The sequence below is a fragment of the Cnephaeus nilssonii genome (assembly GCF_951640355.1).
Source record: "Cnephaeus nilssonii genome assembly, chromosome: X".
Classification (NCBI taxonomy): Eukaryota; Metazoa; Chordata; class Mammalia; order Chiroptera; family Vespertilionidae; genus Cnephaeus; species Cnephaeus nilssonii.
The window spans coordinates 124,107,940-124,133,529 of NC_137071.1; the positions used below are offsets into that span (position 1 = coordinate 124,107,940).

A 25,590-nucleotide genomic window follows, 5' to 3' on the forward strand; every position below is an offset into this window, starting at 1 on the left:
GTGAGCTCTGAATAAATTTTGATTGGAGGTTGGCAGGAGAGTTGAATGCTGAACATGGGTATGTGTTTTCCAGACGTTTTGATAACACAACAGTCAAAAAAAATTTTTTTAAATATATTTTTATTGATTTCAGAGAGGAAGGAAGAGGGAGAGAGACAGAAACATCAATGCTGAAAGAGATCATTGATCGGCTGCCTCTTGCAAGCCCCACACTGGGGATCGAGCCTGTAACCAGGGCATGTGCCCTGACCGGGAATCAAACCTGGGACCCTTCAGTCTACAAGCCGGTGCTCTATCCTGTGAGCCAAACTGGCTAGGGCTCAGTCAAAATTTTTGAGATGCAGCCCTAAGGTAGGGCTACCAAGTTCATAAAAAAAATAAGATGTAAGGATGGATGTGTGAAAAAGCAGCTCTAGTAAAAATGGTAGAATCTTGGTGGTATCCGTGTGTTCAGTGTAAAATTATTTCAACTCTGCCATATATTTGAAATTTTTCATAATAAAATGTTCAGGGAGGAAAAAATCCCAGCAACTCTCTTCCACCCGAGAAACACCATTTGGGGAATATATAAATTTTATTCCCCAAGCTAAATTATAAACAAGCTCTTTGATCTTTTCAGATTCTTCATAGTGCCTCGCATATTTTAGGTGCAGGATAAATTTTTTTCCCTGAATAAATAGGTCTGTAATCCTAAGAGAATGAAATGTAAGAGTAACTTAAAAAGTGTGGAATGTGGTTCTTAATTTCGTGGATTTAAGACTGGCTCCAAAATTGCATAGGTGAAGTTCTCTCTCCTGGTTCTGGTCAATGATTTTTTGTGGTAGTGCTTGTTGTTATTGTTATAGAGGACTTCCTGGTTTATAGCACAGATTCGAGAAGTGTTGGTTAAGAATTGATTGCGGTTTGCCTTTTGGAAGTTTTTCTTTTTTTGAAGTTGAAACTGGATTAATTTATGATAATAAAGACAACTTTAACTTAGAGAAAAATGAATGTGGTTGGTGTATGCTGTTCGTGTCTTTTCAGATACATACTCGTTTTCACAGAACGGACTTGCCCAGTTAAAAGGGGGTCTTTTTCGGTAGTTCGTGGACCCCGATGTGAGAGCTCCTTCCTGGGCCAAGACGTCTGCTTCCGTTTGTTGTTGTTGTTAAATATGTTTTTGTTGCTTTTTTAAAGAGAGAGGGAGAGAGAGAAACATGGATGGGCTACCTCCTGCATGCCCCACACTGGGGATCGAGCTGGGACCCCTCTGTCCGCAGGCCAACGCTCTAGCCACTGAGCCAAACCGGCTCGGACTCCGCTTCGGTTTTGCTCATCCCTGCAGGGATCAGAGTGGCTAGGTCTTCCTGTCTATTGGGCCGCAGGATTTCTCTGCCGAGATGGCCGACAGAGATGCCAATTGTGATGTTCTGCGTACCCTTCCCCCTACGTGCACGCGCATGCAGTCAGAAGGCAGCTCAAAGGGCTGACTTGGAAAACATTAAAAAAAAATAGATAAATAAAAGTACTGACTCGGAGTAACCAGCGACCCAGCGAGGGCCAGCAGGTGACCCCGGATGGGGAGTTCCAAATCCGTGGCTTCTCCCGTGTACCCCACTTGTGACCCGATTCCGTTTTGTCCCTTTGCCTCAGTGACGCAGCGGGGTCGAGCTCTCGGAGGCAGTAGCTCAGAGGGATCTGAGATATTTAAAAAAAAACAGCAACTAGAAAACCCGTCGCCCCAGGCCCCGGCCGCACTCAGGATCCGGGAGTCGCCGCTGGTGAGCGGTGCACGTGGCCCGGGGCACCGCGGGGGGTGGGGGGGAGGGGGGGAGGAACGGCCGACCGAGGGGACCGGACCGCGTGGGGAAGCGGGCGGCGCGTGAGAGGCAGCTCCGGTGCCCCAATAAAGTCTGTTTTGAGGGGAAAGAAAAAAGACAAAAAAGCCCTAGCTGGTTTGGCTCGGTGGATAGAGCGTCGGCCTGCGGACTGAAGGGTCCCAGGTTCGATTCCGGCCAGGGGCACATGCCTGGGTTTCGGGCTCCATCCCCAGTGGGGGATGTGCTGGAGGCAGCTGATCAATGATTCCCCTTCATCATTGATGTTTCTATCTCTCTATCCTTCTCCCTTCCTTTCTGAAATCAATAAAGATATATATTTTAAAACAAAACCGGCAACTACGCGGTGGTGGTGGTGGTGGTGGTGGGGGGAATGACGGTGTCGTTTCAGATTTTCTAGTCGCTCTGCGCCGCCATTTTAGAGACGCTCGCCACCATCTTGAAGATAACAGATTTCACTTGCGTGATCGGAAGGATCAGTGTGCTTACCGTTTTTAAAAAAATGTATTCTAGGTTATGTACGCACATGTATTCCATTACAGTTTATATTCAGCATGGTTTTCCATTAGTTTCAGGTGCACAGCATAGTTACTGAAACGCTAGTGCTTCCCAACAAAACCCACCACTGTATTTCTCCTCCTCCTCTTGGCGTTCTTCAGACCAGGCCGGGGAAACGGGCCTTTGTTCCCACCTCATTGCCAAATGCGCTAGAGAAAAGAGCTGGAGGGATAAATAAAAGATAAAATGCGGGGTTGGATGTTGAGCTTTAGACAAGGTAGGACTTCTCGTGAAAAACATCCAGTGTATTTAATTGGGATGAATTTTGTTATTTGGTTAGTTTCACTTGTACGTTCTACAAACCTTTGTAAGTGGTCAGCACCAGTAGCAGAAAAATTCAGCCAACCTGATCTCTTCCGAAAGGTTTCAGAAGCAGAGCAACCTAAAGCAGTTTTAGAATATAATTTGGGCCCTGGCCGGTGTGGCTCAGTGGATAGAGCGTCGGCCTGCGGACTGAAGGGTCCCAGGTTCTATTCCAGTCAAGGGCATGGACCTTGGTTGCAGGCACATCCCCAGTAGGGGGTGTGCAGGAGGCAGCTGATCCATGTTTCTCTCTCATCCATGGTTCTAACTCTCTATCCCTCTCCCTTCCTCTCTGTAAAAAATCAATAAAATATATATATTTTTTAAAAAAGAATATAATTTGGGAGAAGATGTGGGGCGGTCAGGGAATGAATACCTTGTTTTAATGGTTAATATATACAGTAAACCCTCGATTTTGCAGAACTCAATTTAGCAGACTTTGGATCATTTCCGGTCCCTATGGCATATGCTTTTAACCACGATTTGCTCATAATTAAATTAACAGGTTATTTTGTGTTATTAATACACTGTTATTTTAAACAAATTTTAGGGGATAGGTTATATGTTGTAAAAAAAAAACTATAGTAATTTCGCCGACATAAGTAAATATTACATATGTACAACTATAGTCTACATATTCAAATCCAAGTGTCACTGCTGGTAAACAGTATTCGGCAAATGATTAGCACATGGTCACACCACCTCACTATCGGGTAATTGGTTCTGTTGTCACCTGGTGTGACTTTCCGCAGCAGTTTTTGTTTTGTTTTAATCCTCATCGGAGGATATTTTCCCATTGATTTTTAGAGAGAGTGGGAGAGAGAGAGAAAGAGAGAAATATTGATGTGAGAGACACATTGATTGGTTACATGTGCCCCAATCTGGGCCCGGGCCAGGGAGGAGCCTCGCAGCCAAGGTACATGCCCTTGACTGGAATCGAACCCGGGACCCTTCGGTCCACAGGCCGACCACTGAACCAAACTGGCTAGGGCCCTGCTGCAGTTTGAACACAGCCGTCTGATGTTCCTATATGCGCATTCATTTGCTTTCAGTGACTGGTGAGTGTACACATTTACTAGACTAAACAGTATAAATTTAAAATTACAGTAATACACATTTTTCTGTGAAATCTTATCATTCATAATTTTACACAAACATGTCTATGTAAGTAAAAACAGGTAAACTAATTTGTCTTTTTTTTTTTTAATTTGTCAATTTTTTAACAATTTAGAAAACGTACTGTGTTATATAACAGACTTTTGGCTTCAGACAACCCTCACCCAAGTTATAAAAACCTCTGTTGTATCGAGGTTTTATTGTATTAGAAAAAAAGATAATCACATGAAACCCACCATTTCACAGCTATGCTATCTGAAAATTGAGAGAGAGAGAGAGAAACATCGATGTGAGAGAGTAATGTCGATCGGTTGCCTCCTGCATGTGCCCCAACCAGGAATGGAACCTGCCACCTTTTGGTGTACGGGACGATGCTCCAACCAACTGAGCAACACTAGCCAAGGCTCACAGGTATGCTTCTTTAGAGCAGGGCAATTAGAGAAGTGTGAGCTGATTAAAAGAAATTTATTAAGGTGAAGTACAGTGGAACCTTGGTCCTTGAACTTAATCCATTCCAGAAAGCTGTTCAAAACGGAATCATTTTTTCACATTAGAATTTAAGTTGAATTAATTCATTCCATACCCCCAAATGATTCCCTGTTTTATATGCAGTACATCTCTAATGTACTGCTTAATCTATAAATAAACACTTTAAAAACAAAAAGGACAAGAAATGTAAAGGAATATTTAACAAAAAAGGAAGTGAAATGTACACTAAAAAAATGAAAATTTAATCAGCAGTAGCAAAAACAAAAGAACACCAACATATTCACAGCACAATTTCCTAAGATGTTAACAACATGAGGTTTAGTGGTAAACTGACTCATACTCATGCATTCTCTCCTTTATTTGTCACCTTTGAGAGACGTGTGAATGATCATACAGGTATCAGCGTGAAGGGTTGGTTGAATTTCTCAAACTTCTCCCATCTCAGTTCTGTTCTAGTCCAAGTTGTTCACAGAAAAAAATGTCTTGGTTCTTGAACCAAACTTCAGTTTTCTACCTGACAACCCTTTCTTGCTGATACCTCAGCATGACAAAAAGCGTCTCTTAGGCAACAAACAAAGGAGCCAGTGCTTTTGTGGCTGGTGAAATCAACAGATGAGCACAATTGAAAAAAAAAAGAGGCCCCCAAGAATGCCGGTGTTGCTAAGGATGTGAAAGACACTGGTCACAGGCAATGGAAGAGGTAGAAAGACTGTTGTTGATTTGGATAAAAGAAAAGCAGTTAGGCAGTGACAGCACTTCGGAGGCAGCGATACGTGGACAAGCAAAGATGCCGCATGCTGACCCGAAAGACATCCCTGGACCAAACGCTGAAAGTGACTCCTTTAAGGCTGGTAGGGGCGGTTCGATAAACTTAAGAAAAGACGTGTTTATTTACACCTTAAACAGTACATTAGACATGCACTGTATGTAAGAAAGGTTAAAATAGAATCATTTGGGGGTCTGGAATGGATTAATTCAATTTACATGATTTCTAATGAGAAAAAATGATTTGGTTCTCAAACAAATCACTTCTCGAACAGCCTTCCGGAAGGAATTGAGTTCGAGAACCGAGGTTCCACTATATTACTATGTGAGCACCAAGTTGTATATAAAGTGCTTTTTAAATATCTTGTTTAATCCTCACAAGCTTGCAAGAATGCATGGTATTCTTCCCATTTACCAGTTGAATAACTGAGGTGCATAGAGGTGAAATGATTTTTCCTTGGTCTGAATACTAGTCAGTGGTGGATAAAAATCCTTGTTCTGGGTCTGTATCGCTCAAAGTCTCTTTCCACACTCTCACCATGCAGTTTCCTTTGTTTCGTACATCTTGTGTAAGATTGTGTATTTTTATTAGCCAGGTAATATGCATAGATACATGTAGAAAAGCAATAATGAGATTATTGAGCACTTAGTTTGTGCGGTACTGCCAGTACAAGGCAAATGTGTACGCTAAAGGCCAAGGGAAAGAGTCAGATAGTGAGGTTATAAGAATTCAAAAGTAATCATCTTTTTTCTGCATTTTCAGTCTCTCCATCTCTGGTTTCTTTCACTTACAGTATACGTGAATAACTTAAAAAAAAAACCCAAAACTTCCCATTTAATATTTTTTCATAATTGAGATTTTATTGTTTGTTTCGAGGATCAGTACACAGACATTTCAATTTGTACACAATTCTCAACATTCGTAAAAAAATGTAAAGTCATGGAGTTGTGATTCTTTCCTAAACAGTGACTTTCCAGCTTAAAATTTAGAGGCTAACTTTCCTTAAGAGTATCAAGTACCAATATCTTCAGATGTTGATAACGCTGTTACATCCAAGTCCCACGAATTCACAATTTAATATCATGTACTACATGATCAAATTTTCAGTCTTTAACAGGACATTGACAACGTTACTGGGAAAACTGGACTACCACAACAAAGCTGCTACAGATGCACAAAATTCTGACAGGGAGAGCCAGGATCAAGGAGTGGTTTCCTTTAGGAAACAATTCTACCAAAAGCATGTGAACAGAAGTAACTTAAAATGTTCAGGACATGGCAAACGCACGACTGACTCCAAATTGCCATTTAGCATGCTTTGTATTCTAGGATATAAAAACTACCCCCATCGCCCTAACCTGTTTTGCTCAGTGGATAGAGCGTCAGCCTGCGGACTGAAGGGTCCCAGGTTCGATTCCGGTCAAGGGCATGTACCTTGGTTGCAGGCACATCCCCGGTGGGGAGTGTGCAGGAGGCAGCTGATCGATGTCTCTCTCTCATCGATGTTTCTAACTCTCTATCCCTCTCCCTTCCTCTCTGTAAAAAAATCAATAAAATATATTAAAAAAAAAACTACCCCCATCTATGGAATGTTAAGCTGACACCCAAGACAAAGTCTCCCATATTCAATATCCCACTATTTTCTGGTTGTACCAAAAAATAAACAACCAGCAAATGATTTCACCTCTTAAAAAAAAGCATTTACACTTTAAAAAAATGGGATGAGATGGAATTCCCTCCTTCTTAAAAATGTTTCTAGAGCTACTAAAAAACTTTCATTTGCAAAAGAGTTGATAAAATTATTCCTCTGGGTTGTACAGGAAGGGAGAGAGGGACGGCTGGTGAGACAAGGCATATGACATTAATCAGACGTGGCTGCTTTTTTCCTGCTTCATCTGAGGCTCCGTTTTCCACAGATAGATCTTTAGGTTCCTGCTCAGCCACGTCGGCCTGCTTTCCCTTCTCCCCTTTTCCCTTTCCTTTGCACTTTTTTGTCTGCAGATTTATCCTTTCCTGCCGCCTTTTTGGGCTTCATTTCCACTTTTGCAGGAGCAGGTTTGGCCGACAAGCTGGCCACCTCCTCTTGGGCTCCTCCTTGGCCGCCCCCTCCGCAGAGCATCGTGGGGGCGGGCCGGGTGGGTGCTGGGTGCCTGAGGGCCACGGCGCACCTAGTGGCTTGGCGAACCTGGCTGCCTGGCTGCTGCCTCGTCTCCCGCCGCCCAAGCTGCTGAGACCCCCATTTACTTTTTTTTTTTAATATTTTATTAATTTTTTACAGAGAGGAAGGGAGAGGGAGAGAGAGTTAGAAACATCGATGAGAGAGAAACATCGATCAGCTGCCTCCTGCATGCCCCCTACTGGGGATGTGCCCGCAACCAAGGTACATGCCCCCTTGACCAGAATCGAACCTAGGACCTTTCAGTCCGAAGGCCGATGCTCTATCCACTGAGCCAAACTGGTTAGGGCCCCCCATTTACTTTTTAAAAATATATATTTTTATTGATTTCAGAGAGGAAGGGAGAGGGGGAGAGAGAGAGATGGAAACATCAAAGATGAGAGAGAATCATTGATCGGCTGCCTCCTGCACACCCCTTCCTGAGGATCAAACCCGCAACCCCAGCGTGTGCCCTTGGCCAGAATTGAACCTGGGACCCTTCAGTCCACAGGCTGATGCTCTATCCACTGAGCCAAACCAGCCAGGGCTCATCCATTATTGTGATTTTAAATAGTAACTATATTCTGATGATTCCTAGAGTTCTTTCTTTACTCCCAACCTCTCTCATGAACTTTTGGCACAACTTAGGTCACTTCATCCAGCGGTCGCCAACCTTTTGGACCTCACGGACCACCAGTGGTCCATGGACCACCAGTTGGCGACTGCTGACTTAATCTAAAAAATATCCAAGATGGAGCTCAATAGTTTCCCCTCAAATTTATTCTACTTTCTGTATTCTCTTTTTCTTTTTAATCCTCACCTGAAGATATGTTTTTATTGATTTGAGAGAAAGAGAGAGAGAGAGAGAGAGAGAGAGAGAGAGAGAGAGAGAGAGAGAAGGAGAAACATTGACCAGCTGCCTCCCGTATGTGCCCCGATCGTGAATCAAACCCACAACCTCTTGGTGCATGGGACAATGCTTCAATCAACTGAGCCACCTGGCCAGGGCTGTATTTTCTTTTCCTATGAATCTTGCCTCATCCATTTCAAGCCAGATACTCTGAGATAATAAATGTTTTTTTAAGCCACTAAGTTTTGGGGGTGATTTATTATATAGAAATAGATAACAAAAATAGCATTGATTGTGGCGCTTGTACTTTTTTTTTAGCAGTTTTGATGAACATGAAATATTTTTTGTACCCACACCTATGAAAAGTAAACAAAAAGGTTATATAAGAAAGTCACATATTTAAAGGAAAATTGGAGAGAGCCTTTTTCTTGTTGGAAGTTGTAAGAAATAAGGCAAGCCCCCAAATTCAGGGGTCCTGGTAGAACACAAAGCATACTTGGGAGCCAGGTAGCAAGGCACATATATTTACTTCTGAGCAGAAGGGTGCGCAGCACATGGTCTGGGAGCAAAGGCACACTGAGCAGGCAGTCAGCTGGGCTTTTTAGTCCTGACCCACGTGACCTGTCCCTTACTTTTGATTGGGGCTCAGGCACACAGTCTTTTGTGATTGGCTAATTCAAAGGGAAGGGTTGGCCTTTGCCATTTCAAGATGGCGACTGCCAAGTCACACAGTCCAAAATGGCGGCTGTCTAAACTGTTCTTTGACAGAAAAGATGACTTGTTTATTCTCACAAAGTGATGAGTTCCTCTATACCTAAATAAAATGTCTATTGAAAGACTATAGTTTAAGAAACCATTTAAACATAAACCATTATAAGAAATACAACCAGTGTACAAAAATGACTAGTGCTGAAACAAAAGGAACTTGAAGCCCTAGCTGGTTGGCTCAGTGGTTAGAGCGTCAGCCTGCAGACTGGAGGGTCGTGGATTTGTTTCTGGTCAAGGGCACGTACCTTAGTTGCAGGCTTGATTCCTGGCCCTGGTTGGGTTGTGTGTGGAGGGCAACCAGTCGATGTTTCTCTGTGTCTCTCATCTCCCTTTCATTTTCTCAAAAAAATCAATGGAAAAAAAATATCCTTGGGTGAGGATTAACAACAACAAGAAAAAGCGATTGAAATTTCAATAGACTGTTTTTTTGTTTTATATATTTTATTGATTTTTTACAGAGAGGAAGGGAGAAGGATAGAGAGTTGGAAACATCTATGAGAGAGAAACATCAATCAGCTGCCTCCTGCACACCCCCTACTGGGGATGTGCCTGCAACCAAGTTGCATGCCCTTGACCGGAATTGAACCTGGGACCCTTCAGTCTGCAGGCCGACGCTCTATCCACTGAGCCAAACTGGTCAGGGTTCAATAGACTGTGTTTTTGAATACAGACAGAATAAATGACACTAGCATGAAATGCAAATATGTACTAAGTAAAACGTTGCTAGGCCTTGAAAGCCTTTTGTAGGTAGTAGTTTGAGAAAAGAGTGAGTATAGCAGAAATTACATCATAAACAAGCATTTGCAAGGGTAGGAAATACTGTTGCTCCAGATGTTAAAAATTGGTGATCGAACATTTTGGGGACAACTTGGGTCAAGAAGTTATTTGTGAAGTTTTAGATTGCAACTACTTACAACAGATATAAATGCTGCCCATATAGTTATACACTTGGCTATGTGCCTAGCTAGTAGTTCTCACAGTATGGTCCCTGGCACTGTACCACCTGGACACTTGTTAGAATTGCAGATTCTCAGGCCCTGTCCCAGACCTACTGAATCAGAATCTGGAGATGGGGCTTGTCAGTCTGTTTTAACAAGCCATCCACCGTAGAGTTCGAGAACCACTGCACCTACGTGTTAAAATGTTTGATGCAGCCCAGCCGGCCTGGCTCAGTGGTTGAGTGTCAACCTAAGAACAGGAGGTCATGGTTCAATTCCTGATCAGGGCACATGCCCGGGTTGCAGCTCCATCCCCAGTGTGGGGCGTGCAGGAGGCAGCCAATCCATGATTCTCTCTCATCATTGATGTTTCTCTCCCTCTCCCCTCCCTTCCTCTCTGAAATCAATACCAAAACATTAAAACATTTTTTATGCCATCTCACTCTTTTGGCCTAGTAGCCTGTGACAGGTGCATCCAGAAATAACTGGATTTGGTATGTTGAGAAAGTCTTGAAATTTTTAGTATAAATTGGTCAAAATTAGTGAATATGACTACACGCGTCCTTCTGCAAAAGCAATACTGTGGGACTTAGGGAGCTTCCATTTGAAACAGAAACATTTTACAAGGGCTTAAAGCTGTTTGTTATGCCACTCCTTAGGAGTCACTGTGCAAAAATGTTCAAAATGAAACATGTCAGGAGCTAGTAATTAACATGGTGATTTGTACCAACCACAGTTGAATACTTTGCTTAGTGACTAGATTCATGTTTTGGAAATCTGCCCTATCATATGGAGATTGGTTGGCTTGGTACTGAAGACACTGAGAAAACAATTTCTTATTTGGCATTTAAAGGGCATTCCGCACTCCAGAAATGATTGAAATAAAATATTTAACCTGTTTAGTTGGCATTTCAACTCATCCAGACACTTTGAATTAAACCAGGGTTGTTCAGAAATACCTTCACAAATGTATGATTGCATTTGCTTGTTACTAGCATAATTAGGCCTTTAGGAAACTCATTTGCCAGGAGATGGAAGGGTCCTGGGTTCGATTCTGGTCAAAGACGCATGTCTTGGTTGCAGGCTGAATCCCTGGCCCTGGTCCGGGCACCTGTGGGAGGCAACCAATCGATGCCTCTCTCTCACATCAATGTTTCTCTCTGTCTCTCCCCTCCCTTCCACTCGCTCTAAAATTCAATGGAAAAATATCCTTGGGTGAGGACTAACAAGAACAACAAAACATTTTTAAAAATTGTAAATGCCAAGATTTTGCATATTTATATTGTTAACACCCACAGTATAGTTTAGTAAAAAGATTACATTACTGGCGTTTGATTTTCCTTTTTTTTTCTTTGTTGATTAAGGTATTACATATGTGTCCTTATCCTCCAGTGCCCCCCCCACTCATGCCCAAGTCCTTTGGTTGATCTCTCCCCCTTACCCCACCCTCCCCTACCTTCCCTCTGAGGCTTGATGGTCTGATCGATGCTTCTCTGTCTCTGGATCTGTTTTTGTTCATCAGTTTATGTTGTTCATTATATTCCACAAATGAGTGGTATCATGTGATATTTATCTTCCTCTGACTGGCTTATTTCACTTAGCACAGTGGTTGGCAAACTCGCGAGCCGCGGTTTGCTGCTCTGCTGACGAATGAGTTTGCCGACCACTGCCTTAGGGAAAAACACTTAAAAACCATTTTAATAATATACTAATGTCTTCAACCTGAAGTCAAAACTTCTGGGTAAGGGTAATGCCTTAGCAGTGGTCGGCAAACTCATTAGTCAACAGAGCGGCAAACCGCAGCTCGCGAGCCGCAGTTTGCCGACCACTGGCTTAGCCCAATGCTTATTGTGAAATATTAATCACTAGAATGTCAGCTCCATGAAGATAGGAATTTGGGGCTCTTGTTCACTGTATCCCCACACCTAGATCAGTGCCTGGCACATATCACTTCCTGGCTCTATAAATATTGGTAGAGCCCTAGCTGGTTTGGCTCAGTGGATTGAGTGTCAGCCTGTGGAATGAAGGGTCCCGGTTTCCATTCCGGTTGAGGGCACATGCTGGGTTAGGGGCTCAATCCCCAGTGTGGAGTGTGCAGGAGGCAGCCGATCAATGGTTCTCTCTCATCATTGATGTTTCTGTCTCTCTCTCCCTCTCTCTTCCTCTCTGAAATCAATAAAAAAAATATTGGTTGAAAGTCAAAATGGCTCATTGGTCCCCTACTCTGTGCCAGGTGTTCTATGCACGAGAGATACAGCAGTAAACAAAACAGACCAAAAAAATCCCAGCCTTCTTGGAGCTTACATTTTAGTGACAAATACTTCTAGATTTTAAAAAAATAAATTTTTAGTGATTTCAGAGAGGGAGAGGGAGAAAGAAATAGAAACATGAATGATGAGAGAGAATCACTGATCGGCTGCCTCCTGCATGTCCTCCACCGGGGATCAAGCCCACAACCCAGGCATGTGCCCTGATCAAGAATCAAATCTCAACCTCCTGGTTCATAGGTCGACGCTCAACCACTGAGCTACGCCAGCCGGGCTACTTCTAGTTGTTTTCAACAGCAAATATTATTCAATAAAATAAAATATTTCTGAAAGAGCCGAAATATAAAATAGGTAAATATGAGCTCAGTTTGAAGAGAAAGTAGGTGCATCTGTCCTGTCTGGTTATTTGATCCAATTTTCTACTTACCCAAATCCTGGTTTGGGAAGCACAATTTAAAATCCACTGCTTTGGTCTACTTAGATTGGAAATGAAACATTAAACTTCTCAGGGAGCTGTTTTCCCCTGAGTTTTATTCTTCTTTGTATTCATGCCACTCTGTGCTGTCTGTATCCTAGCACTTAGCAGGCTCTCAATTCATATTCGTTGGACTAAAATTGAGTCAGTGATTAAAAGCTAGACAGCCCTAGCTGGTTCGCTCAGTGGTTAGAGCGTCGACCTGCGGACCAAAGGGGTCCCGGGTTTGATTCCGGTCAAGGGCATGTACCTTTGATTGCAGGACTGCAGGCTCCTCCTGGGCCCGGGCCCTGGTCGGGGCTCATGCAGGAGGCAACCAGTTGTGCAGGAGGCAATCAATTGATGTGTTTCTCTCACATGGATATTTCTTTCTTTCCCTCTCTTCCACTCTCCTTAAAAATCAATGGAAAAATATCCTCAGGTGAGGATTAACAACAATAAAAAGCTATAGACAATTCAGAATCTCAACTCTTGCTTTCTTTATAGCTCAAATGTACTTCTTTTTCTGCTTAGTCGTTTGGGTATGTTGTTTAATTTCGCCTGAATCATTTTAGTCTCCTGGAAAATTGCACGGTTGCCAAGGAAACTGGATCAGCTTGGACCAGGGCCTGTAAGTCATTCTGCATAGGTGGTAGTAATCATCAGAGATGTGGAAATGGAACCAGGCTGCTCAGCTGTTCTCTAAGAGGCATTGTGGCTGGAAGGCTTTTTCCTTGCCCGTCAGGGTTTCATTGTCACCAGCAGATCTGAAGCACAGGTTTGTATATTTTGAAGATGCTCTCCAGTCATTGTGATTTACACTCCTAGTGTTATAAGAGCCACCAGCTTAGTTAAAAATCACTAGTCCTTGGCTTTCTGGAATTGAAATCAGTTGGATAGTGGCGTAATCTGCTTTAGACCAGACAAAAGTAATGTGTTGTCGTCGAAAGAGCAGTGTGACCCAGGTTTCTGTTTCCCAGTTCTGTGGCCCTGCGTATGGCACCTCATTTCTCTAAGCCTCAGTTTCCTCATCTGTAAAATGGGGTTTACATGGTTAGGTTGTGATGATTGGGGAGAATATATCACACGTAGCCTTATGCCTGGTACAAGGTAGAAGGATGCTCCATCAGTGACTTGTACGAGAGATGTGCTGGAAGAAATTATCACCAGGGGCAGCATAAAACTGTACTACCCTGACCCAACTGGAGTTTATCATAGCTCTAGGCTTAAATATGTTACAGTGTAATATAAGGGATTTTGGTTCCTTTGCCTGAATATCAAATATAGACCTTACTTTGCTATCTGCTTACCAGTGGCCCTCCCCTTGTATGACTAATGTGTGACATGATTACTGTGACTAGTCTCCCTTTACAAAGGCTAGCAAAAGCTTAATGCATTGAAACTCCTGTCAGAAAACTACCATTCCTTTACAACTTAAATGAAAGAATAGATCAGTTGGGTTCAACAAAATTATTATTATCTTATATATATATTTTATTGATTTTTTTACGGAGAGAAAGGGAGAAGGATAGAGAGCTAGAAACATCGATGAGAGAGAAACATCGACCAGCTGCCTCCTGCACACCCCCACTGGGGATATGCCCGCACCCGAGGTACACGGCCCTGACCGGAATCGAACCTGGGACCTCTCAGTCCGCAGGCCGACGCTCTATCCACTGAGCCAAACTGGTCAGGGCGGTTCAACAAAATTATTGAGGCCCACAGGCTCTAGAGCCAAAATCCAGGTTTAGCTCCTTCCAGCCATGTGACCTGAAGGATAGTAATGTAAAATGGGTATAGCAATAATAGTTATGGCCTCCTAAGACTATTTTTGGGTATTAAACGAGTTAATGCATATAAAGTACTCGGGACATTACTTCGCACATAGTGCATGTTCAGTATCTGTTAGCCATTACTATTCATATTACTGTGTTCTAGGTCTTACGTGGGAGCCGGGAATACAGAGATAAAGTCTCTGAAATTAAGGAAGTTAGTGTGGTGGATCCAGTGTGCTCTAAGCGCAGCTATAGAGGGCTGCATTGGAAGGGCACTTAATGGTATGTCTCAAAATATAGTGCTCTCCAGGGAGAAGCCTGGTGTAATGGAAAGTATGTGTGTCGGCATCAGATGAGCTTGGGTTTGAATCCTGTCTTCTTCACTCACTCATTATGTAACTTTGGGGGCAGCCAATTTCTTGCAGCATGAGTTTTCCCATTTTTAGAAATGGGGTTAAGTTGCCCTGGCCGGGTTGCTCAATTGATTGGAGAATCATCTCATGCACCAAAAAGGTTGTGGGTTCGATTCCCGGTCAGGGCACATACCTAGGTTGTGCGTTTAATCAACCCCCGGTTGGGATGTATACTGGAGACAACCTCATGTCAATATTTCTCTCTGTCTCTGTCTCTGTCTCTCTCCCTCTCTCTCTAAAGAGCAATAAAAACATATTCTCAGGTGAGGACTAAAAAAATAAAAATGGGGTGAAGTTTCTGATACCTACATGATGGAAGTGCCCTTGGTGCTCTTAAAGCAAGAAATAATGTTTAAAGGAGAGTTAGATGAACTTCGGTTCAGGTTCTAGCTATCTGGTGTTTAACCTTTCTGTGTAAGTTTTTACATCCATATCTCCCTTGCCTATGGTTGTTATGATGAGATAATTTATGTAAACTATGCAGGATATATAGAGGTGCTGAGCAATAAATAATAGCTTTATTATCTTTCTATTATAGGTATCTTCTGTTATTGTTTAAAGTAAAAACTTATATACCATGTTAATTTCTTTTAAAGAGGCTTAGGCCTCTCGGTTTCATGAAAGGAGTATAAAAAGACTGGGCATTTGAACAAACCCAAAGATAATTCTGCCTTTACAAGAGAGGCTTTAAATATAAATACACAACACACACACACACACACACACACACACACACACACACGTATGTATTGATTTCAGAGAGTAAGGGAGAGGGAAATAGAAACCTCAGTGATAGAGAATCATTGATTGGCTGCTTCCTGCACACCCCACACTGGGGATCGAGCCCGCAACCTGGGCATGTGTCCTGATTGGGAATCAAACTTTGAGTGACCTCATGGTGTTCATGGGTCAGTGCTCAACTGCTGAGCCACTTCGGCAGGCAAGAGAGAGCCTTTTTTTTTTTTTTTAACTCTTCCGTTCAGTCTCATATAACCTTAAGTTTCAACAAACTGTAAAATCTAGTTACTAACCTTCGTGACCTCTAACCAAATGCAGCTCAGCTTCTGTTGCATGACCTTGTTCTTCTCTTCTTCCCTCCTAGGTCTTTCAGAGCCTCGAAGACCACCATTTGGAAGTGGTGGCTTTTTTCAGGGAAAATGGCTTCCATGGCCTTCTTGCCCATGACTCCGAGTATGCTCTCTACAATATTCCCTTTTACTACAGTTCCCATGCTCTGAAGCTGAGCTGGAATGGGAAGAACCTCACTACCAACCAGTTCTTGATGCAGGAGGTGGCCAAGCAGCTGGGCCTGAAGCGGATGAGTTTTCCCATATTCGCTGCGCTGCTAGGTAGGTCGTTCAGAGAACAGATTCCAGTGATTAGTTACGTTTCCCCTTCTAGTGATAAGAGATGAAGACCAGAACCATCTAACCTATCATTATTAGATTTGTCTTCCGAAAATTCTCATGCCAAATACTATGCTTCTGAGCTTTTTTTTTTTTTTAATTACTTTTTTAAAAATATATTTTATTGATATTTTTTTACAGAGAGGAAGGGAGAGGGATAGAGAGTTAGAAACATCCATGAGAGAGAAACATTGATCATCTGCCTCCTGCACACCCCCAACTGGGGATGTGTCTGCAACCAAGGTACATACCCTTGACCGGAATCGAACCGAGGACCCTTCAGTCTGCAGGCTGACGCTCTATCCACTGAGCCAAACCAGTCAGGGCTGAGCTTCTTTTTTAAAAAAATATATTATTATTGATTTCAGAGAGGAAGGGAGAGGGAGAGGGAGAGAGTAGTATTAATGATGAGAGAGGATCATTGATTGCCTGCCTCCTGCATGCCCCCCACTGGGGATCAGACCCGCAACACGGGCATATACCCTTGACAGGAATCGTACCCAGTACCCTTCAGTCTGCAGGCCAACTCTCTATCTACTCAGCCAAACTGGCTAGGGCAGCTTCTTTTTTTAAAATGTATGTTTATTGATTTCAGAGAGGAAGGGAGAAGGAGAAAGAGATAGAAACATCAATGATGAGAGAAAATCATTGATGGACTGCCTCCTGTACGCCCCATGCTGGGGATTGAGCCTGCAACCAGGGCATGTACCCTGACTGGGAATGGAACCGTGACCTCCGGGGTCATAGGTCAATGCTCAACCATTGAACCATGCCAGACGGGCTTCTGAGCTTCTTACTACAAATTCAGCATGTTTGCCTTATGAATTCATGCATGATATTCCAGAACATTATTTTAACTCATATGCACTCTTTTGTTATATTCCATAACTATTTTGTGCAGAATACTGTCTTAGGCCAAATGTTTTACTAGCCCTGGACAGGTTTAGTTTTCCACTCAGAGCATTTCCCCAGTGTCTAAATTTATCTATCTATCTATCTATCTATCTATCTATCTATCTATCTATCTATTTATTTAAATCCTTACCTGAGGATATTTTTCCATTGATTTTTACAGAGAATGGAAGGGAGAGAGAGAGAGAGCGAGCGAGCGAGAAACATCGATATGAGAGAGACATCAATTGGTTGCCTCCCACAGCACCCTGACCTGGGCCAGGGATCGAGCCTGCAACTGAGGTACATGCCCTTGACTGGAATCGAATCTGGGACCCTTCAGTCCATGGGCCGACGCTCTATCCACTGAGCCAAACCAGCTAGGGCCCAGTGTCTAAATTTAGATCAAGAACACAAATTGCTATGTTTTTCTTTTTTTAAAAAAAAATATATATTATTGATTTTTTACAGAGAGGAAGAGAGAGGGATAGAGAGTTAGAAACATCGATGAGAGAGAAACATCGATCAGCTGCCTCCTGCACACTCCCTACTGGGGATGTGCCCGCAACCAAGGTACATGCCCTTGACCGGAATTGAACCTGGGACCCTTCAGTCCGCAGGCCGACGCTCTATCCACTGAGCCAAACCAGTTTCGGCTATGTTTTTCTTTTTGCTTCTGTTGTGCTAAGATTTTATAATGAAATTTCCAAACATAAGCAAACTTGAAAGAATTTTATAGTGAATATCCTGTATCTACCTCCTGTTTTCTGCCATTAACATTTTACTATGCTTGCTTTAATATATATATATATATATATATATATATATATATATATATATATATATATACATTCTAGCCTTCTATCCATCTCCCTTTTATTTTTTAATATATATTTCTATTGATTTCAGAGAGGAAGGGCAAGGGAGAGATAGAAACATCAATGATGAGAGAGAATCATTGATTGGCTGCCTCCTGCATGCCCCCACAAGGGATTGAGCCCCCAGCCCAGGCATGTGTCCTGACCGGGAATCGGAACAGTGACTTCCTGGTTCATAGGTCATCTGACGCTCAACCACTGAGCCATGCTGGCCAGGCTATCCATCTACCTTTTATTTATTTATTTAAAAAATACATTTTTTATTGCTTTTTTACAGAGAGGAAGGGAGAGGGATAGAGAGTTAGAAACATCAATCAGCTGCCTCCTGCACACCTCCTACTGGGGAGGTGCCCGCAACCAATGTACACGCCCTTGACCGGAATGGAACCTGGGACCTTTCAGTCCGCAGGCTGACGCTCTATCCACTGAGCCAAACCGGTTAGGGCTCCATCTACCTTTTAAATGGCAGAGTTGATTATGTTTTGAGTTGGTTTTCCATGTATTGACAGCATAAAGATTAATGTCTTAGGTGTGAACTCTTATAATCCCAGAGGAGTTGAGCTTGGATGATCTGGTGCAGTCAGCACAAGTTTTGCAATTAGGCCTTGGGCAAATCACTGAAGTTACAGGTAGCTCCCTGGTTTCAGTCGCCTCCTGTGAAATAGGATAATAAATAGCGCATGGTGTTATTATAAAGTCAAGTGAATTGAGATATAAAAATGTCCAGCACTTGGCAGACAGTAATTGTGGCTCTGTTATAAAAGACAGGGTGACGAGGTCATAGAAAATAGCATGAGCTTTGGAGTCAGACAGTGCTTAGGTTTTTATCCTGGTCTGGCACTTAATTAACTCTGCCACCTTAGGCTGTCACCAAACTTGTTCAAACCTCAGTTTCCTTATGTGTAAAATGAGGGAACTAATACTATCATATATGGTTATTTTGAAGATGATACATATAATGCATGTGATGCATAGTAGGTAATCAACACAGCTACTGTAGTCATTACATGAAGTATATTGGCCTATGTGAATTATTTGATCATTTTCTCTCTCAGAATCTTTGTCATGCCCTGGAGGCTCTAAGAAAACATTTGTACAGTCAATAAGTGATAAATGTATTTTATAGGTAACCACATTCTCCCAGATGAGGACCTGGCGGCTTTCCACTGGAGCCTCTTGGGACCAGAACATCCCCTTGCATCACTTAAGGTATTGTGCCCATTTCCTGCGGATACATCCATGCCTAGGGGACATCAGGTTTTGATTGGAGTTTTGTTAGAACAATTATCTTTCATTAGGCTTAAACTATTCCAAATACTTACCAGATAAAAATTTATAATTATGATCAATACCCTTTAAAGAGAAAAAAAGTTCGTTTTCCACCTTCTGTGTACGGGAAAACCCAGCTCTTCCCTCCTATGTTTTTCTTTCCTGTGTGTCTCCTTTACTTTCACACTTCTACCACACTCATTCAAAATACATCAGTTCTGATACTTCTGGTCACCAAAAGTGCTGGGGTTTTTCCCCACATCAAGCACTTCTCTGCAATAGCAGCTGGGTATCCTACAGTTGAACTCATTTAAATATATATATATATATATATATATATATATATATATATATATATATATATTTGATGATTACTTTCTCTTTTTATTTATTTTTATTTATTGTTTTAAAATATATTTTATTGATTTTTTTATAGAGAGGAAGGGAGAGGGATAGAGAGTTAGAAACATCGATGAGAGAGAAACATCGATCAGCTGCCTCCTGCACACCCTCTAATGGGGATTTGCCCGCAACCAAGGTACATGCCCTTGACTGGAATCGAACCTGGGACCCTTCAGTCTGCAGGCCAACACTTTATCCAATGAGCCAAACCGGTCAGGGCTCTTTTTATTTTTAAATATATTTTTATTGATTTTTAGAAGAAGGGAGAGGGATAGAGAGAGGAAGTCATCGATTGGCTGCCTCTTGCACAGCCTCCTGTGGGGATTGAGCCCACAATCTGGGCATGTGCCCTGACTGGGAATCGAACCGTGACCTCCTGGTTCATAGGTCGACTCTCAACCACGCCAGCCAGGCACCTCGCCCTTTTTCCTAACGACCTATGTCTGATGCCAGTGTTTCTTGTTTATATTAACTCTTCTAGGTTCGAGCTCATCAGCTGGTTCTTCCTCCTTGTGATGTGGTGATCAAGGCTGTTTCTGAATATGTTAGTGCCATCAAAGACCCCTCTGACCTGGATGTGGTTGGGAAGGATGTTTTCAAACAGTCTCAGGTGAGCTAGCCTCCCCCTTCCTAAGAGTAGCCAGTTTTCTTACCTTTACCAGTACCACCAGCAGATTTGATCTTTCCTGTGTTGGCTACCTTCTCTCCTCCTAGCTGCTTGTCTTCTCCATGCATACAGACCAGAGCCTCAGAGTTTCCTTGAGAAAACATTACTAGGACTAGATTGAAAGGATTCTTTAACTTTTTCCCACTGACTATCAAAGCTATGCAAGCTCATTCTGGAAAATTTAGAAAATAAACAAGCACAAAAAAAGTCACTTAAAATCTCATTACCCAGAAACAACTTGCTATATTATCACTAGCATATATCCTCTTACTCTTTTATTATTATTATTATTTTAACCCTCACTCAAGGATATTTTTCCATTGATTTTTAGAGAGAGGGAAAGAAAGAGAGAAATATCAATGTGAGAGAAACACATTGATTGATTGCCTCCTTCACAAGCCCCTACCAGCGCCCAGGCTGGGGAGGAGCCTGCAACCAAGGTACGTGCCCTTGACCAGTAATGAACCTGGGACCCTTCGGTCCACAGGCCAATGCTCTTATCTACTGAGCCAAACTGGCTAGGGCTCTTTTATTTCATTGTATATTTTAATATAAAGGCAGTCTTGCTTAGTGGAAGATAATGGGTAATGAGAAAGACTACTTAAAGTAGGTTCACATAAAAAAAATTGATATTTTATTGTTAATAGTGACAAAAGAGCTTGACTATGATTTTGTCTTGTGAAATGAAGTTAGGAAAATAAGTTACTTTTACTTTTCTTTTAAATATATTTTTTATTGATTTCAGAAAGGAAGGGAGAGGGAGAGAGAGATAGAAACATCAGTGATGAGAGAGAATCATTGATCAGCTGCCTCCTGCACACCCCACACTGGGGATCGAGCTCGCAACCCAGACATGTGCCCTGACTGGGAATTGAAATGCGACCTCCTGGTTCATAGGTTGACGCTCAACCTCTGAGCCATCCCGGCCGGACCAGTTCTATGAATTTTTAACACGTATAGATTTATGTAATCACTATCACAATTAGGATCAGAGCAGTTGAACCACCCAAAATCTCTCATGCTATCCCTTTGCAGTCACGCCCAAACTTATCCCTAACTCCTGGCAACTATCAGTCTATTCTCTGTTACTATAGTTATTACTTTTAGAGAACAGCATATGACTGGAATCATATAGTATATAATCTTTTGAGAATGGCATTTTCATTCAACATAATGTCTTTGCCAGTCTTCTAAGTTGTTGCATGTTGCATCCAGCAATAATTTATTCATTTTTATTGCCAAGTAGTATACATTGTGTGGGTATACCGTTTGTTTATGCATTCATCCTAGAGGATATTTGAGTTTCCAGTTTTTGGTAGAGCTGCTGTAAACATTTGTCTATAGGTTTTTGTATGAACATACGATTTCATTTCCCTAGGAGTGGGATTTTTGGGTCATGTGGTAAGTATATGGTTAACTTTATAAGACTCTGCCAAACCATTTTCCACAGTGGCTATTTCATTCTTCATCAGCACATGTTACTGTCAGTATTTTTATAGCCATTCTAATTGGTGTATTGTGATAGCCCATCATAATTTTAATTTGCACTTATCAAATGATTAATGATGAACAGTTTTTTTCTTCTGTTTATTCGCTGTCCATATGTCCTCTTTGGTGAATGGTCTGTTTGTTAACAGTCTTTTGCTCATTTTTTTAATTAGGTTGTTTGTTTACTTCCTGTTGAGTTTTGAGAGTTCTTTATATGTTCTGTATACAAGTCCCTTGTCAGATATCTGGTTTGTAAATATTTTTCCCCAGTCTGTGGTTTGTCTTTACATTCTTTTTTTTTTGAAACTATGGCTCTTTATTTTCACATGGACACTTCAAAGGAAGTCATTAGTAGCTTTTTTTTTTCTTCTTTTGCTGGGTTTTAAAATGTTTTTTTATTGATTGATTTTTTTGAGAGAGAGAGAGAAGGAAACATCAGTTTGTTGTTCCACTTGTTGATGTATTCATTGGTTGCTTCTTGTATGTGCCTTGATCGAGGATCAAACCTGCAACCTTGGTGTATTGGGACAATGTTCCAACCAACTGACCTACCTGGCCAGGGCCTACTTTTGTTTAATGTAATAAAAAGAAGAAAACCCACACACAAAAAGAAAACCTTCGGCTTAAAGGAAACCCATCTGTCACTAGGAGCCTGGTTGAAGGATTCATACTTTTAGAAGGGACATACAGTGCAGAATTCTCTAGAGAGCAAAGCAGTTTTGAAATGAGTTGGGGAGCTCATTTCCCAGGCTCAAAGTGATTTGGGGGAGGTGTCACAGTGCTTGGCATAGGGTGATGGGCCTTGGAATGGATCTTGCTGTCACACAATGCAGGTAACAGAGAGTGAGACACCAAAAAGTAATTAAGGCGCCAACCAACATTTTTTTAGTTGAGCATTTATCATGTAGGTCCAGAAAGTGTAGGCATAGTTTGTGTTGGGGTGGAGGTGCCGGAAACTGTCAGCCAGTAGAACAGCTTATATCAGTTTCCCAAAGTTGTGCCACTCTTTTTTTTTTTTTTTGATAAATTTTATTGATTTCAGAGAAGAAGGGAGAGGGAGAGAGAGAGAGAGATAGAAACATCAATGATGAGAGAGAATCATTGATTGGCTGCCTCCTGCACGCCCCCTACTGGGGATCCAGCCCGCAACCCAGGCATGTGCCCTTGGCTGGAATTGAACCTGGGACCCTTCAGTCTGCAGGCCGACGCTTTATCCATTGAGACAAACCAGCTAGGGCTGTGCCACTCTTTTTAAAAAATATATTTTTACTGATTTCAGAGAGGCAGGGAGAGGGAGAGGGAGATAGAAACATCAATCATGAGAGAGAAACATTGATCAGCTGCCTCCCGCATGCCCCACGCTGAGGATCAAGCCCTGACCAGGAATCGAACCATGACCTCCTGGTTCATAGATGAATGCTCAACCACTGAGCTACGCTGGCCAGGCAAGTTTTGCCACTCCTTTGGAATGAAGCCAGCATTCTTTTTGTTTCCCTTGGGGTTGCAAAGGTCAGTTTCTTCATAAGCCACATCCAGGTTCCCATATAGCACAAGGAGCTTGCGGGAAGCCAGGCCCTTCAGGAACTTGGAAAAGGCTTTATCCCAGGGCTGCTGATACTCCAGGCACACCAGATCTGGGCCTACATTAGGTACATAGTCTGTTAGCAGCACAAATGTGTCAAATTCAGCCACAATCACAAATGCATCCAATTCAGCCAATGCCATGGGAGACACTGAGTGGGCACTGGTGGGAGAGTAGGCCCATGCCACTGTACCCTTCATAGTCCGAAGAAGCTGACCAGTACTGATGGGGTAGTCTATACAGCTCTTGAAGTTCAACTGGTAGTTTATTCTCTGAACATTTGGTCTACTGCAGGCACAGGATCTCTGGGGCATCTTCCTTTATCCAGTCTAAACCTTTCTCCTTAATCCACGCCTGAAGCCCAGCCACATTCCAGGACTATGCCTCATTTGCCCCTGGGTGAAGTGTTCTGATCTGGGGATGCCCTCATACAGGGCTGGCCCCTCCCCTGCTGCCTCTTTTTCATTGTTCTTTGCTCTTGATCCCAACTTACTCTTCCTGACCCCTCTGGTCCAAACTTGGGCTCTTTCTTTCTTTTCTTTTTTAAAAAAATATATTTTATTGATTTTTTTTTACAGAGAGGAAGGGAGAGGGATAGAGAGCTAGAAACATCGACGAGAGGGAAACATCGATCAGCTGCCTCCTGCACACCCCCTACCAGGGATGTGCCCGCAACCAAGGTACATGCCCTTGACCGGAATCGAACCGGGGACCCTTCAGTCCGCAGGCCGACGCTCTGTTCACTGAGCCAAACCGGTTAGGGCTTGGGCTCTTTCTTATCTTTTCCCACCGCACCCCTTTTCCCCAACTCCCCACCCTTTTCACCTCGTGGCCTAGTGAAGCAGTATTTCTTCAGCATTGCTTGCTCAAGACCTTGTCCAGCTCCTCCTTATCTGAGCACAAAGAATGGATCCCCTGTCTCTACTTTCTTTTGCAGACAAAAGTTTTAAATTCTTACCAGTTTTTATCTTTTATGGATCATGCTTTTGGTGTCATGTCTAAGAACTCTGCATAACTGCAGGCAGGACAAATTCTGTTTCCTTCTAAACATTATATAGTTTTATATTTAGAATAAATAATTTGTTTTGAGTTCATTTTTGTATAAAGTGTGAGGTGTTTCAACACACTTCATTGAAAAGGGTGTCTTTTCTCCTTTGAATTGCCTTTGTCAAAAATCACTTGTCCATATTTGTGTGCATCTGTTTCTGGACTCTTCTGTTCATTTGACCTATGTGTCTGTCCCTTTGCAAATAGCACATTGTCTTGAATACTGTAGCTTTATGATAAGTCTTAACATTGGGCAGTGATTCCTCCAATTTTATTCTTTTTCAAAATTACTTTGTCTATTCTATTATTATTTTTAATTCTCACATGAGGATATGTTTTTGTTTGATTCTAGAGAGAGAGAAAGTGGGGAGAGAGACATCCGATCACCTGTCTTTAGTACTCTCCCCAACCGGGGATCGAACCCGCGACCCTTTGGTCTACAGGATGATGCTCTAACCAACTGAGCAGCACTGGCCAGGGCTCCTGCTGGGATTTTAATTGGAATTTCTTTAAATATATAGATGAATTTGGTGAATCTTCAAATCCATGAATTCAGTGTGTCTCTCTATTTATTTAGATCATCCTTGATTTCTTTCGTCAGCATTTTATAGGTTTTAGTCCTGTTGATACTTTTGTTTTTGGAGACAATCAACCCATTTAGGTTCAGATCACAAGTTCTCACCATCCTTTTGTGGGTTGTGGTTTCAATGTCTGCAATTTTCAAGGCCTTTGCAAACCTATTTAGATCAGTAGCATGTACGCCACCCAGTGGCCAGTCTGGGACTTGAGCTGTGATTTAGATCTTCAGGTCTCAGTCTATGCAGGGCTGTTTGCTAATGTCAAGTCCATGTGTGTGCTGCTCCCCCTCTGCAATCTCTTCAGTACGTCACGGTTCATTGGACCAACCTTGTTCAGCGTCTGGAGCCAAGTAGCAGGAGGGGGGGTGGGGAGAGAGAGAGAGAGAGAAGGCATCGAAAGCTCACTCCACCTCTTCAGACTTTTGCTTCTCTGATTGGAGAGGAAGCTTCCTGTCATTCAGTTTTAGATTTCTGCTGTTCCCCTATTGTCACTTCTGCCACCACAAGTTTGCTTCGGGCTGGCACACAGGAGAACAGAAAAAAGAAAAAGAAGGAAAAATGGGCTGTTTCTAGACACTTCCTTGAGTTTTTGGAGACCCCTTTCCCACTATTTAAGCCAGAACAAGACTAGGTTTTTTTCTGGAGTTTTCTCTGTCCACGTCAATGGATGCTTCCAGATTTCAGGCTGTGTTGTGTCCACACCAGGGGATACC

At 42.4% G+C, this 25,590-nt stretch overlaps 1 protein-coding gene and 1 pseudogene across 6 annotated transcripts in view; one reads left to right on the forward strand and one right to left on the reverse strand.

The window, feature by feature from the left end:
* Positions 1 to 25,590, forward strand: part of FAM120C (family with sequence similarity 120 member C) — a 66,698-nt gene that overhangs the window by 4,020 nt on the left and 37,088 nt on the right. For all 5 annotated transcript variants that reach the window (XM_079765553.1, XM_079765556.1, XM_079765555.1 and 2 more), the window contains exons 2-4: positions 15,772 to 16,018; positions 18,971 to 19,053; positions 19,997 to 20,125. In XM_079765553.1, the coding sequence (XP_079621679.1) occupies positions 15,772 to 16,018; positions 18,971 to 19,053; positions 19,997 to 20,125 (459 nt within the window). The remainder of the gene's footprint in view (positions 1 to 15,771; positions 16,019 to 18,970; positions 19,054 to 19,996; positions 20,126 to 25,590) is intronic.
* Positions 22,400 to 23,797, reverse strand: LOC307096054 (DNA repair nuclease/redox regulator APEX1-like; annotated as a pseudogene). Its single transcript has one exon. The product of its transcript is annotated as a DNA repair nuclease/redox regulator APEX1-like (transcript).